Consider the following 16334-nt stretch of genomic DNA (forward strand, 5'->3'; position numbering starts at 1 on the left):
AAGTGTAGAAGGGCAAACTTTTTAGTTTACCCCGATAAGTTACTGCGTAAAAATCAAAGTATTTTTCACAAAGAAAAATCTTCTATTTATCAGTAACTTGTCGTATTTCACAATTTTGCCTATCAAAAAAATATTAAGAAATTATACTTATCTTTTACGTTTCGGAGGCCAAAATCTGCCTCCGTCTTCAGAAATGGATGAAAATTCGAATAAATATGCAGTTATTCCTTTTTTGAGAGCTTATTTCTTTACTTCTTCGACAGATGTCAAAGAAGTTTTGAAATATGAAATTATGTCAATGTTGTTGATTGACAACTGAAATAGTCGATGTAATACAAGGTACTCTCCGATATCAGTTTGTTGCCATTTCGCCACTATCCAAAGTTTTCTTCATTACCCAAGAAAAGGTCGATAAAAAACTGATTTTTTCCTCCACAAAAAATGACTTTCGTTGAATATGAATAATGCATCTTGGGTGATTTATGATGAAATTGAAATTATGAGAATATGATGAACAACAAAGTATAGAGAACGATGTTCATGTCTGGGAATTGACAATATGTTGATTTGAGTTCCATCACTATTTACGATCAAAAAAATCTATTCAATAGCAGAAATATTGCAAAAAATTGTTATAATATGATCTCATCATTATGCTGACGTTCCAATATATTATTTCATGAAAACTTCAACTTCATTTAAAACATGAAAAAAAACAACAATAATGATGCCAAATTTGATATATTATACACATCAATAGCTATAAATATTAAAAATAACTATATTTCATGGGAAAGAAAGTTTTTGGCTTTCTACTACTCCATCTGATACAAAAAAATGGATGAGAGAATCTTCCAAAGAAAGGAAGGAAGTAATCAATTTGAAAATAAGTAACTCTATACATGGATGTGTAGATCATGTAGATCATCCATATTTTTGTATCAGATGGAGTAGTAGAAAGCCAAAAACTTTCTTTCCCAAAAATTAATCACTCCTAAATATATAACCCTTCCAAATCAACTATATTTCACTTAGTAATATCAACTTGCTTATTTGCATATGCTTCTTCTGCTATTTGCTTGAGTCTCGATGTTACAGAGGGACCAGTTTCAAGCAACATTTTATGAAAGTGCCCATTTGGTATTTGAAGAAGTACATGAGGATGATCGAATTCCATCATTTGACCGAAGCTCATGACAATAACTTTATCAGAATCCATAATGGTGTTCAATCTGTGAGCGATGGTAAGAACAGTACAATCCTTGAACTTTTTTCTTATCGTTTCTTGTATGAAAGAATCGGTTCTGAGAAAAGAAAAAAGAATGCAGTCACTCATCCCCATCTGATATTAGGTTAACAAGAAAGTATATTATTATTGTGAATATTTTATGAAAAAGGTAACATATAAGATAAAGTGATGAAATCGAGTTGGTTACTTTATTATTCACTCATGAATGAATGAATGAAATTTAGGTGATGAGTATGGGAATTATCTCTAAAACAATACACTTGAGTGTTCAGGAATAATCAAAATACTATTTTTCTTCTGCTCACTCTTTTCGGGTTTGTGAACATGACAAGTTTATCAAGGAGATATGTAGGCTTGCACGAAATGACAAGGTAAGAAAGTGAAGTGAGCGGATATCATCTGGTTTCAGCCAACCTGATTCTTTGAATTCCATACTGATATGATAGAATTTTCTTATTCCATAAGAAAAACGTATGCAAGATTTCTGAATCTTTTGTAGAAGTAGAATTGTAGAAGTGCTGGACCGTATACACAACTACAATAGAAAAGTATTGAGGTCACCAACAATTCGTACAGCTCAGATTTTATTTAAGTAAATATCAGATTCCGAGAGCATGGTGACTCTAGTCAATATCGACCCACAAACCTAGGTTTGCAATTTCACTTATAAAAGTTAACGCCTAGTTCCTGCTGGACTGATTTGAAACCCTCGTGTCACCTGATCACGTATTGATTCAGTTCTGAAAACCATTACTACTGACTTCGATGCATTGAACGCAAGATTATATGCGGTGAAGATATTATAAAACAGGGTTAAGTCTAAATTCCGAAGGTTGCGGAAAGAATTGAATTCCTCGTTCACATTTTTGTACAAGAAATCACACTCTGTGACGTTTTTATACATCATTCTATTGAATTCATATAAAGTATTTTTTTGTTATTACCAGATATCCGAGAAAAACCCAACCTGTCTTATCTTGATGAAACAATTCATTTTTTCAAACTTATCGTCATTACATGCCTCCACAAGAAGGTTTCGACAAGGAGACAGCCTGTATGAAATATGTGGCAAACTAAGGAATTGAGTCCAGTCATTCGATAGGGCCCTATATTATTTTTTTGAGACGAAACTACAGCTAAAATCCAAAGAGTCAAGTGATCCATAGATTGAACTTGATTAGGAAGAACTGAACACTGATATCATTCGTTGAAATGATGTAAAAATTGCCACTAGATAATTTTGTTCTATTATAAAAATAACGAAATCGACTGAGCAAGGTCTTCTGGAGTTACATCATCCATATAAGTAGGTATACTGAAATTATTGATGGACCGTTCTTTGGTCTGAATTATTTCGTAAGAACAGAATAATTAAAAATAATCGCATGTTAATTTGAAATTAATTCATGAATATTGTAGACAGAGTCGCTATCACGCTTCCAAGAAATTTCGAATACATTCATCAAGGAAAAAATACTGAGAAATTTTTGCAGATTACAATTTCGAAAGAATTTATGTTTTTCACCAACTACTGAAAAACAGAGGCTACAGGTTGAAGAAGTAGAACTCATTTTCCATTTTGAAAGTAGTTTGTCATCAGATCTATGAAAATTATATTCGATTATGATTGAAAAATTACTGAAATGGGATTAAGAATGATGATATTTGATAATGTAAAACAATTCCAATGAAGTTTGAATAGACTAACAAAATCAAAAAAATAAAAAACCTTTCTCAATACAGAATTAGTGTATATACAGAATTGTTAAACTATGTAATTGACCCAACTAAATTTTTCAAGTATTGCAGACTGCAACCTGATAGCCCCTCCAAGACCGTATCAAGGACGTATCAATTACGATTTTTCATTACTGAATGTAGTGGAAAAATAATTTGAATACATCACATACCTGAATTCGAAATATAAATCGGAATAAACCGAAAAAAATTGATATCTTAACTTGAGATGGAAATGTGCTTTACTGAAGACGAAAATTTACTCAGTTTCAAGAGATCGGATAAACTGAACAGCAGATAGAAGTTGAAATTTACTGTGCGTGAATTAATTAGGATATTAGTTACTCACTTGGTCACACATTAATGTTTCAGATTGAAACGGATTGATATTTCCACAGACAACCATTGTTGCACTTCAAGCACCAATGAACCCAACAACTATATGGGAATGCTTTGAATAACTGGGGAAAGTGACGGATGAGAATAGCTTGACTCTGTACTGGGTGCAAAACACCCGAACATCGGCAACTAAAAAGCTAATAAGTGCACCAGGCATGGATCATCAATTTCGTAAAACGGTCCCGAATAACCTTCAGGGGTATCAAAAGCTTTGGTATGAAACCAGATCAGGAAGTGGGTCTATAACAAACATAAGGAGTATTGAGAAAACCTTCCCGGGAACATACACGGCGGAACATTTATAAAGGAACCGTCTGAGGAGATAACTAAAGAACTGCTTCAACAAAGCAGGGACGGATTAGAAAAATTACAGGGCTACCCATTGGATACTGTCCATTAAGAGAACACCTGAGCAAAATTATATGACCGAGTTGTATGACGGAGGCCCCAACTACACTGAATGCAACACAGGGACAGAAAGAGCTCATCATGTTTTATGTTAATATGAGTCACTAGATTACAGGAAGTAAGAACTATATGGGAATGCTTTGAATAACTGGGGAAAGTGACGGATGAGAATAGCTTGACTCTGTACTGGGTGCAAAACACCCGAACATCGGCAACTAAAAAGCTAATAAGTGCACCAGGCATGGATCATCAATTTCGTAAAACGGCCCTGAATCACCTCCAGGGGTATCATAAGCTTTGGTATGAAACCAGATCAGGAAGTGGGTCTATAACAAACATAAGGAGTATTGAGAAAACCTTTCCGGGAACATACACGGCGGAACATTTATAAAGGAACCGTCTGAGGAGATAACTAAAGAACTGCTTCAACAAAGCAGGGACGGCTTCGAAAAATTACAGGGCCACCCATTGCAGGAAGTAAGAAATCTATAGTCTGAATAATGCTCGGAAAAATATGAATAACATCCAACATGAATCTGTAGAAACTAGTGCAAGAATCCAGATTATTGGATTTGATGCAATGAAAGATGTGGTGTGAAAGACGCCAGAAGACCATGAAATTGCAGTGTTTTCCGCACGACTCGCAAGAATAGCAAACGTAATGAGCAAATCATATTGTGGGTCTCATTCCACGTCATTCGTTCTACTCTAATTTTTTATGTTAACCCATTAACCGCCAAAGGTGCGTCAACGCAACTTTTCTATACACTTTTTTTGTGGTTTGGATCAATATTATTTATGTTTATTCTGATGAATATTCATACTAATAATCTAGAAAATGTAAAAATATTTTTATTCAATCTAAAACATAATTTTTTCAATTTCTGAAATGAATTTGAAAATGTTATAAATTGACCGTTCTGGTAATTCTCTAATAAAATCAATTTTTTTCGATACTGAATATAAAATGATAAATTCATTTTGTGCTGGACAGTAATGAAATATATGCTCAATAATAACGTGTATTCTCATTTACGTAAATATTTTCGGATGTCGTACATTTTTGCATGTATTTGTGTTGGTTGCGTATACGCACCTTTGGCCGATAATGGTAAACATTTTCATGCACTAGTATGCGAGTTTTGACAAGTTTAGGAATATGAGGATACGATGGTCAGTTGATGATTAGCCTTGATTGAGTTTATTTCAGTGCGAATCAGTATCAGCAGGGAAGATTTCTTGTATTTTTTATAAAAAATTGTCAAAATGAGGTAAGAACCATAACTCGAGCGTAGATTTTGGTATTTCATTATCATTATTTATTCTTGTAGTCCGTTTTCGAAATGGAAAATGACGAGGGCACTAACGACGCAAGAGTTGAGTGCTTTATTAGAGGGAGAGTTGGATTACACAACACAACAAAAAATATTTTTTGAATGTTTCCTACACTAAATTAGTCAATTTCCACTAATTTTGGGGTGATAAAAACGAAAATAACAATGAAACATTTTTATCAGCTCTGGTTTTTGAGATACACAGTACTTAATCTTAAAGAGTAGTTATACTATACGTGAAAAGTGAAAGTACATAAAACAATATTGTTATGTTTCTTTTAGAATATTTTAAGTACAAAATTAATAAAAAAAACATTATTCTTAGTGTTTTGACAAATAAAAGAAGTTTGTACCACCAAATTTCAATTAAGTCCATCCGATTCATTGTAAGATCGCTGTCGTTTAGCTTGTCTTTTATAAAACACTTCTGGAGAATCCCTACACACAGACCAGCAGTAGTCTGCAAGCATTCCTTCATTCCACCGGCCCTGATATCTCTGTTCCATTAAGGCAATGTCTTGATGGAATCTTTCTCCATGTTCGTCACCCACAGCTCCACAGTTTTGTGGGAAGAAATTAAGATGAGAGTGAAGAAAATGAATTTTTAAGGACATGTTGCATCCAAGTTGGTGGTAAGCTTGAAGAAGCTCTTTAACCAATGCTGTGAAGTTATCATCTCTTTTGTTACCTAAAAACCCATGTACAACCCCCTTAAAGGCTTCCCAGGCTCTTTTTTCATTTCCTGTTAAAATCATGTCGAAAGCAGGATCATTTACGATTTCACGGATTTGAGGCCCAATAAAGATGCCTTCCTTGACTTTAGCATCACTCAACCTGGGAAACTTTGCTCTCAAGTACTTAAAAGCTTGTCCTTCTTGGTCCATGGCCTTCACAAAGTTTTTCATTAGTCCCAACTTAATATGTAATGGGAGAAGGAGAACATCCTTAGGATCTACAAGAGGCTCGTAAACTACATTTTTCTCATTAGGGTTTAGGTCTCGTGTAGGTCACTTCATTTTCTTATAGTGAGATTTTCTATCCCGACTGTCCCACAGACACAAAAAACAACAGTACGTGGTGAACCCTAATTGCATTCCTAGGAGTATAGCAATGACTTTCAGATCACCACAGATGTGCCACTTGTGTTGTTCATATTTGATTGATTGGAGAAGTGTTTTCAAATTTATATACGTTTCCTTCATGTGAACTGCATGACCTATAGGAATAGAGGGTAGCTAATTTCCATTATGCAGAAGTACAGCTTTCAAGCTTAGTTTTGAAGAGTCTATAAACAGTCTCCATTCAGATGGAGTGTGATCCAAATTCAAGCAGTCCATCAAACCATTAACATCAGAACAAACTACGAGGTTTTTTTTTTCTCAAAAAAAGGAAGCAAATCTTTTTGACGCTGTCTGTACTGAGATATTTTCACATCATGTTTTAGAAGATTCCACTGTTGTAGCCTTGACCCTAACAGGTAGCCTTTTCCTTAGACAAGCGAAGATCTCTTATAAGGTCACTCAACTCTGCTTGACTAATTCTGTGCGGATCACTAGACCTATCGCTTACCTCAAAATCAGGGTCATAGGATGTAGAAGGATGGGTTGCTCCTTCTAAACAGTCTTCATCACCTTCCTCTAAAATTTCATATTTTTGGGGTGGAGAAGGGACTGGCAAATTGTCTGAGTGTGGTACAGGGCCGAAGAGCTGTATGATTGGTAGGCTCACGCCAAACCATAGGTACTGCAAAAGCCATTGCCCGGTTTTTATTTTTCAGTCACTCTCGCAATATGACGGAACAAGAATTACAACATATATGAGGAGCCCATGATTTATCTTGGTCCCCAACTTTCACACCAAAATAATGTTCATAGGCTGTCTTAACGATAGGTGTCATATTACGTTTCTGAGCCTCAAATGTTATTTCACCACATATATAGCAAAAGCTATCGACAGAATTCACACACTTTCGAGGCATTTCAGATCAGCACTTAAATTAAATTAAAAATCAACTTCACACGATAATTTCAATAGCAACCACGTGCGTACAATTGACAAACTCACATAGGTTATGTTTACTACTTAAGAACAGCTGATGAGAGGGGTGTTATGTAAACAAACATGTGTACCAACTGTTGGTGATGAAATATATATATATATATATATATATATATATATATATATATATATATATATATATATATATATATATATATATATATATATATATATATATATATATATATATATATATTATAATGATACTATATCTGGAAAACAAGAGCTAATATATAATTTTTATGGTCACTTTCGGTTTTAACACGTGGAAATACATTAAAATCATCTAATTTCAACCCCGAAACAAAAACTTTGTTGTGTTGTGTTATCAAAATTATGATTCGATTGATGTCGTTTATGTGCCGGCGGAATTCTTTTTGTGAGTGAAGATTTTTCACAACAGGAACAGTGAGGGAAAATCGCACTGCTAAGTGACCCGTTGAAGATAGTAAAAAAATGGTTAAAAATAAAAGAGGTTTTTACACTTATGCTTTCGATCCCATCCTCGGAGTTCTAGTTATGCGATAGAATGACAATTCTGTTGTAACTGTGATGACCAATACGTATGAAGTTCTCCCTCTTGTTCAAGCAAAACACTACAATCGAAAAGAACATAAAGAGATTTTTATACCCCAGCCAAATGTTATACACCAGTATAATAAATATATGGGAGGAGTAGACCTCCATGACAATGGCATTGCTAACTATCGAATTAGGAAAGAGGAAAAAAGTGGTGGTGGCCATTGTTCACTAATATGATCGACAGTATGGTTGTGAATAGTTGGAAAATTCATAGAATTGCGAATGAATCCAGAATATCACAATCAAGTAATACCAATGAAACCTCGAATGGTGCCGAATCCAACCCATTATACGGAAGACCATCTAAATCAGTTCTACCAGATGATATAAGATTTGATAATTTCGGACATGTGATAATTAGACATACCCAACAGTGCAAGAAAAAAATGTTGATTTTGTAAAAGTACCACCATATATTTATGTAGGAAATGCAAAGTGCATGTGCACTCAGATTGTTTCGAAAATTATCATATGAAGAAATAGGACACTTACTCTATTTTTTTTCATTCGATTATTTTAACCATTTTTGGCCAAAGGTGCGCTTACGCACCCACTTGTTTTTTTCAATACTGTGAGTTTATATTTTTTTTAATGACGAATCGTTCTTTTTTTGAGTATTCTAAACGTGCCACAATAAATATTTTTTCTGAATTACAAATTTCTAATGTCTTGGCCGTTAATGGGTTAACCTGAATTCGAATGAATGATAAACCTGCTTTCTGGATTCCTATGAGTCTATAGTGGAAATTTCTGTATGTTTTTCTCATTCCTATTTTGAACTGATACCCAGGATAACTTCTTTCATATTATAATATTGAACAATCAACCAGTGTTGCATATCGAACTAAATTGTGACAAATTCACAAAACTTGCTTTAATCCTTCCCTTGTGCATTAGTTCCTCAGTTTACGAGAATTGTATTGAAAAAAATTAATTTTCGGAATTCTCTTCTTATTCATTGATAGTTGAGATTCATGAAAATTCGATTTGAAATATTTCATTAGAATTATAAAATTAAATTTTCCAGTATAGTAATATTCAGTATCAAACTGAATTTTATATTGATAAATCAATTGCAGAATATTGATAATATTCAATTGTTCGAAATAACTCACAAAATATTTATACCTTTGATCTACATTAGCAGTGGCTTCATCCAACACAAGAATTTTGTTATTTCTCAAAATGGCTCGCGCTAGACAAATGAGCTGTTTTTGTCCCAAACTAAAGTTGTTTCCTCCTTCAGCAACCATAAAATCCAGAGACGATACTGTGTCTTTCAGCTTTACCTAAAAGAAGAATGTTCAATTACTGCAGCTGATATCATAAAGTTCAAGTTGAAATGTATATAGTTCTTTATGATCAATTCTTACTTCATCCAAAGCTTTCCATAGTTGATCGTCTTCATATTCTTCAAACGGATCTAAGTTATATCTCAGAGTTGCAGAAAACAGTACTGGTTCTTGAGGGATTATGGAAATTCTCTTTCTCAGATCAGTAAGCCCAATACTTTTGGTATCCACACCATCAATTAAAATTGATCCCTCAATAGGAGCCAGTCGAAATAGAGCAGCAGTAAGTGAAGACTTTCCAGCCCCGGTTCGACCTACTATACCAATCTGGAAAATGAATAATTATATTTCTGTTTCATAATTTGGATATTTCTGAAGTCAAGAGTTTGGATAACAGAACTGGTCAGGAGCAATTTTTGGTATTAACAAGCAAATAAATAAAAAAATTAATATTCATTTCATTTCATTCAGAAATATTTTTTACCGAATTGTAGCGAAATGAGTTTTTAATTTTGAATCGATTTGGTGAGACTTTTACCGGATTCGTTCATGGAACCGTAAACGGTGTTTTGTTTCACTGTACATCAGCAGAATAACCACTGAAATTCATTAGACAAAAAATATCAACTATATCACCAGAAAATGATTTTTGAAAGATGAGAATTGATGTCACTTCGAGCAGCTGTTAGAGATTCAATCAGAGAATATAAAACAGATTCTAGAAAAGCTGATTGAAAATGAAATATATGCATCATAAAATGAATTCTCGTAGCAGTATCGAGAAACAAATACTTTTATACGAACATAAAATTCGTTTTGGAATTGAATCGAATATCATTCACAGGTGTTTACCAGTGAGGATGAAAATATTACGTGTAAGTGAAATTTAACCTCTTTCATTTACTATATTGTGTATAATGTGAATGACAGCTTGTAACAATTCAATTCATCACAGTTGATTACTTGAAGATATAATTAAAAGAAGATCAAATAAGTAGGACATTCTGTATGACACCAAGTGTACGTCGTATTTAGAATAACTCCATTAGACAGAGACTATTAAAATGTTTTCATGTCTATAAAATTTTACATTAAGCTAAATCAACAAAAGAGGATAGGAATATTCACTATGCCACACATTTCCACTTTTCACATAACAGAAGTCTCTATCTCTTCGAGTTATTTGACGAATAATAAAAGAATTCAGTCAACCACACCCCAACCTCGGAATGATTCAATTCGAACTATTGAGGTTCACTGGTATATCCTTTTTTATTCAAAGCCATGGCGTATTTGCATATGCATATACGCCGGAAACTCGAGGTGTTAAGTTTTCGTTGGACCACACTGTATATTGTTTCTGCTGGAGAAACACGAGAATTAATAAGAGGACTTTCGTCCTTTCGTTAAATTGTTGAATTTGATATATATTTTATGGATTTCAGAAAACATTCAAACAACGAGTTTTGTTGAATGCAAAGTCTCTCAACAGATTAATTTTGAAAGTTAAACATTAAATCTCGCCAAAGTGAGCTTTCCTTGTTTCACTCAAGTCAATCTGATATGAATCCTCGTTTCACTTCCAGGACTCTTTTTTATACCTTTTTTTGTGTTCTTATATTTCGCACATTATTCGTGGAAAATACTGGGATAGAGAATTGATCCGATAAAAATTATTCATGTAATCATATTTATTGAGACCACCATGTTGAAGTACCAATATCAATATCTAGGACATGGTTTATGGAATGAATCCTCAATTTTTCAACTATCAGGTTTGCAAATGATTTTTGCCAAAGTGTGACATTTGTTTTCCTTTTCTTCGAAGAGATTCGAGATTCAAACCTCAAAAGATCATATATAATTTATCATTGAAATATGTGAAATTTAATCATTTTAAAAATAAAATAAATACAACAATAAAAATTAATTGGCGCTCCGGGGCGACTTCATTGATTCCAGTGGCGCATTTGCTTTTTCAGCTGCAGGAAAACCCGGAAAAACCTGCAGCACCACATCATCTGAAGATCTTGATCTAACAATGTCCTCTCTCTCATAAAACAAAATGTAGGGTGTCTCCAGAGGCTCCAATAAATTCAATGCATCGCCAGAACACTTCGTAACACGACTATCGTCAAACTTAAACCAGTCCGTTTCTTCTTTAACCGAGGCGTAATAATGACCAAATTCAATGCCAGAACCACAGTGAACAATGACTGCATGAATATTATAACAGTGGTCTGCTAGGTTGAAATGTTCATCTATTTCGAACCTTCCAAAGAGTTTCTTGCTTCCGTTAGAGGTTGAGTCTTGTTTGAAAATCATCAGTGTTATTATTAGATTGACTGGTGCCTCAGATGTACTTGTTTCCTTATAACAGTCAGTTAGTTTGGCGCATGTTTGACAATACAGTCGATCATCGCCTGTTAAAAATTCCATTTTCAGATGATTCAAATATATATTATAAATATATATTAAATATACAGGGTGTCCCTGGACTTCCTCTTTTCCTCCCGGGAATGTATAGATGGGGTCAAAATATCACCAGTACTTCATATAACTTTTTTTTCTAAAATCCTTCGTTACCAAGTAACGGGCCCTCGAAGTTACAAAATGAAAAATGTTTTTCTTTGATAACTTTCCAAGTGAATATTCAAAATCATCCAAATTTTGGTAATTGACTGAACAAATGAATTTCTTCGACGAGCTTTCATGCAGGAGTCAGTTGTTTTGCTACAAAGTCAGGAACGGACTACCCCCGATGGTCCACACCCCAAAACTTTGAAGTGACAGATAATTTTCAATATTTTTCAACAAATTAAGGTTACTTGGACAATTTTATGAATAAAAGTACTCGTCTGGAAAGTCGATCGGAGCAACGAGTCTTGATAAAAATGTAGTTTCACTCGACGACATCAATCCCGCTCGTCCACCATTATTTGAAATGAATAATTATCAAAGCAGAACTAATAATGATAACGTTAATTCAACAACATTTATCCTGAGATGTCTACCATTATTCCCGAAAATATTAGTTTTTAAGGAAAATGGAAATGATAGGTAAAATGTTCATAACGAATTTTTATAATGCAAACACGTTTAACTAACGAAACTCAAGAGCCTCAAGAGCAAACAGAAATGAAAAATCCGCTACAGAAACTGCTCGATATGACCACCTTCTCTCTCTATACATTTTCTTAGTCTGCGAAGACACCCTCTCTGAACTTGAAATAGCATTCCAGGGTCGTTTCGTATGGCTTCACAATGTAATGTTATTCTATTCAACAATGCATCTCTTGTGTGAATAGGTGTAGCGTAAACAAGGTTTTTAGATGCCCCCACAGAAAGAAATCCAATGGATTTAAATCCGGAGACCGCGATGGCCATGAATATGGCCCACCTCTACCAATCCATCTAAAATCAATCTAAAATGAGGAGGAGCGCCATCATGCATAAACCACATATCTCTTCGGGTTTGCAATGGAACATGTTCCAAAAGTCCATTCAAATCGTTCTGAATGAACTCCAAATAACGTTCTCCATTCAATCGGTCCTGTAGAACGAATGGTCCTATAAGATGGTTTCCTATGATACCAGCCCAAACATTCACGTTGAATTTCCGTTGGTGTTTGGTTTGCAATATCCCATGGGGATTTTCTTCGGCCCATATATGGAGATTATGAGAGTTGATAACTCCATCTCTACTGAAACCTGCTTCACCAGTGAATAAAACTCGATTAATAAAAGTCATATCCTCTCTTTGCCTATCCATGAACCAATTGGCATATTCCAGTCGTGCTGGAAAATCTTGAGGTGTCATGGCATGTACCTTCTGGATGTGAAATGGGTGGAGCAGTTGTTCCCTAATTATTCTATGAATAGTGGACTTGGATGTATGAAACTGTTCTGATAGATTTCTGATGCTCATTGAAGGATCATCAGCGACGGCTTCCAAAATATTTTCCTCCAATACAACGGTACGTACAGTCCTAGGAGCGCCCTCACCACCTCGTTTTGGCAAAACTGTACCTACAATAATATCGAAATAAAACAACGTGCTCAAATTGATTATCAATTATTACATACCTGTCTCCCTCAAGCTGCGATCGACACGCTCGAATGTTTCTCTTGACGGTACCGTTCGATTGGGAAAATGCTCGGAATACAGACGACGAGCTTCTGCAGCATTACAAAATGCTCGTCCATAAAATACATGCATATCTGCATATTCATTGAATGTAAACTGTTCGGCCATATCAAAAAAATTCAAAATATCCTATAGAATATTGACAATACAATGATAGTCATATGACAACGCACCACTCAACAAAACAAAATCGCATTCCAGTTTCTCATTTTTTATCAAAACTTTCTAAAAGGTTTTTTTTTTCAACATCTGTGAAAGAAATGGAACATAATTATTCCCTGAATATTTTTCACCTGATCATGTACAGCCGTTTTTGTAGTTCATTCGTTTGCTTTTAATTAGTATAGTAAATATTTTTTCCGATGTGAGTTTTTCAGCTAAATTTAGATTCGTGTTAAAGAATTTCTCCCATAAAATTATAATTATCAGTGAAACTCCTCAACAGTTTAGCTGTGAAGAAGAATTTGAAACATTCGAATGTCGAGTTTCATGAGATTCAGATAACTGATCAACACGAAACGTGATTATTCCACACGTATTATGTACATACAAAATATGGAATGAATTCGATATTTCATAGTAGAGTAGCTTGTTTGTTTAAAAACACCACGAATCTACAGAACTTGATATTTCTTTTGAAAAAATATCTGCTATCACAATTGTGACTTAAACTTCTATATAGGTACTGTACTTTTTGTTGACTTCATTTTAGCATACTTTGTAATATTCCTGTTATAAATGTTGTTGAATTAACGTTATCATTATTATTTCTGCTTTGATAATTATTCATTTCAAATAATGGTGGACTAGCGGGTTTGATGTCGTCGAGTAGAACTACATTTTCATCAAGACTCGTTGCTCCGATCGACTTTCCACACGAGTACTTTTATTCATAAAATTGTCCAAGTAACCTTATTCTGTTGAAAACTATTGAAAAATATCTGTCATTTCAAAGTTTTGGGGTGTGGACCATCGGGGGTAGTCCGTTCCTGACTTTGTAGCAAAACAACTGACTCCTGCATGAAAGCTCATCGACGGGATTCATTTGTTTAGTCAATTACCAAAATTTGGATGATTTTGAATATTCACTTGAAAAGTTATCAAAGAAAAACATTTTTCATTTTGTAACTTCGAGGGCCCATAACTTGGTTACGAAGACTTTCAGGAAAAAAAGTTATATGAAGTACTGGTGATATTTTGACCCCATCTATACATTCTCGAGAGGAAAAGAGGAAGTCCAGGGACACCCTGTATATTTATAAAATAAATATATATTAAAATATATATTCATGGTGTGAAGAGTGAACATACGTATGCGAATTCTATGGTAATTACTTATTATTGATTTCCTCTGTGGTGTACTTATAAATATTAAAAAAATATTGCTATAATTGGGGATATTTCGCGAATCACTCATGATACAATTTTTTTTCTCGATTATATATATGTAAAATGTTTATTTGAAGATATTATAAGTCTCAACAATATTCTTTCTCTTCTTGATACTTCACCTATTTCTAATTATAATTGATTTATTAGTTGTTATTAGTTGAGCTCAAACTAATTGGCGCCCTTTCCTCAACTAGAAATAATTTCAACTTCTAATTTTTCAGTTGTCAACTTACGACCCGTTTGCTCTCAAAAAAAAATACTGAGGAACCGTAGGCACAGAGAATACTCAAAAAAAGGTATACATTTTTGGCGCCAACGTGGGGCCTGAACATATTTTATTGATTATTATTTTCTAGTTGAAATAAATGAATGTGTTTCATGCGTACAAATATTTCTGAGACTCAACATTATCAAAGCATTTCTATCATTTTTACTAAAAATAAAGAGTTTTCATTAGGAACACAACCTCACTCCCTTTGCTTCGTTGAAACGAAACTTAATATAACAAATCTAAAGAAAATAACTTTAAACTTTCAAGCCAGTCTCGATATACCTACACAGTAGGTTGAATGGACTGATGCCTATCAGAAACTGTGTAGGTATATCGAGACTGGCTTGAACGTTTAAAGTTCATTTCTTCAGATTTGTCTATTGACAGTCTTCTAGCATAGACCACTAACTAATGAGAATGAATATAAAACATATGAAAACAATCCAACTTCTGTCCGAAGAACTTAATTATGAGTTGCGTTTGAAAAATATAATAACCAAAAAAGATATGCCTACAAAAAGAAAAATATTGAATGAACATTTGGCTAATAGTAGCATGGATGATAAGGAGATAATTTTGACTGATCTTGAATATGTTTATGAAATAGAAAAAATTATTATAGGTAACTGATGATCAGCTCAGAACAACGATTGATGATTTCAGTGGTCCAGAAACAGATTCTGGTTTTCAAAAAATTGAATCGCCGATTATTTATATTAGTTATAGAGTTCAGAGAATCGTGATTCCCCAAAACGAAGACGAGGTTTCTATTGAAGATTTCAAAAACGAAAGTTATGCTACCTGAATCGAATTGGAAGCTCTGCGATATGATAGTGCAATGGTAAATGAAAACCTTTTATCAAATGTTGCAACCGTTGTAGATATGAATAGTACTTTAGAGATTCCTAGAACGTTAGTTGTCAATAACCCTATTCAGAAATCCATTTCCGTTTATAAATGGAATATAACAAAATTCAACGGATAAAGTAATTCTTTGTTTTCATTTTTAAATAGAGTCGATGAACTAGCTATGGCTCGAAATGTTTCTAAAGACGAATTGTTATCATCTGCTGCCGATCTTTTCACGAATAAAGCATATATCTGGTACAAGTCAATAGCAAGCTCGGTAAAAGACTGAGAATATTTAGTTTCATTGTTGAAAACTTACTTCTTGACTTTGACGATAGCATTTGAGATGATATACGAGGTAGGACTCAGGGTAAAAAAAAGCCTATTCATATTTACGTCAGAGTGAAACCAGTTCATAACAGAACAAAATTGAAATATATTCGGAAAGGTATTTTGTCACATGACAATGAACGTTTTTCTGTTGTTGTGACTCCAATTACAACGATAGAACATTTGTTGGAATGGTGTAGAAAAATAGACGAATGTCAACAGTATCCTAATGATTACCACTGTCCTCCAAAAACAGAATTAGTCTATCTCAGTATTGAGCTATCGA

At 33.9% G+C, this 16334-nt stretch overlaps 1 protein-coding gene across 2 annotated transcripts in view; it reads right to left on the bottom strand.

Annotated features, from left to right (window-relative positions):
- Positions 1–725: 725 nt before the first annotated feature.
- LOC111516582 (ATP-binding cassette sub-family C member 4) overlaps positions 726–16334 on the bottom strand; it is a 292552-nt gene continuing 276943 nt past the window's right edge. For both annotated transcript variants that reach the window (XM_074178651.1, XM_074178652.1), the window contains 3 exons: positions 9141–9386; positions 8896–9056; positions 726–1304 (listed from right to left, as the gene is read on the bottom strand). In XM_074178651.1, the coding sequence (XP_074034752.1) occupies positions 1028–1304; positions 8896–9056; positions 9141–9386 (684 nt within the window). In that variant the 3' untranslated portion in view covers positions 726–1027. The remainder of the gene's footprint in view (positions 1305–8895; positions 9057–9140; positions 9387–16334) is intronic.

Source organism: Leptinotarsa decemlineata, unplaced genomic scaffold (assembly GCF_025532065.1).
Source record: "Leptinotarsa decemlineata unplaced genomic scaffold, Ldec_3_MD MMD2_tig00004204_RagTag_RagTag, whole genome shotgun sequence".
In the NCBI taxonomy this organism is placed as follows: Eukaryota; Metazoa; Arthropoda; class Insecta; order Coleoptera; family Chrysomelidae; genus Leptinotarsa; species Leptinotarsa decemlineata.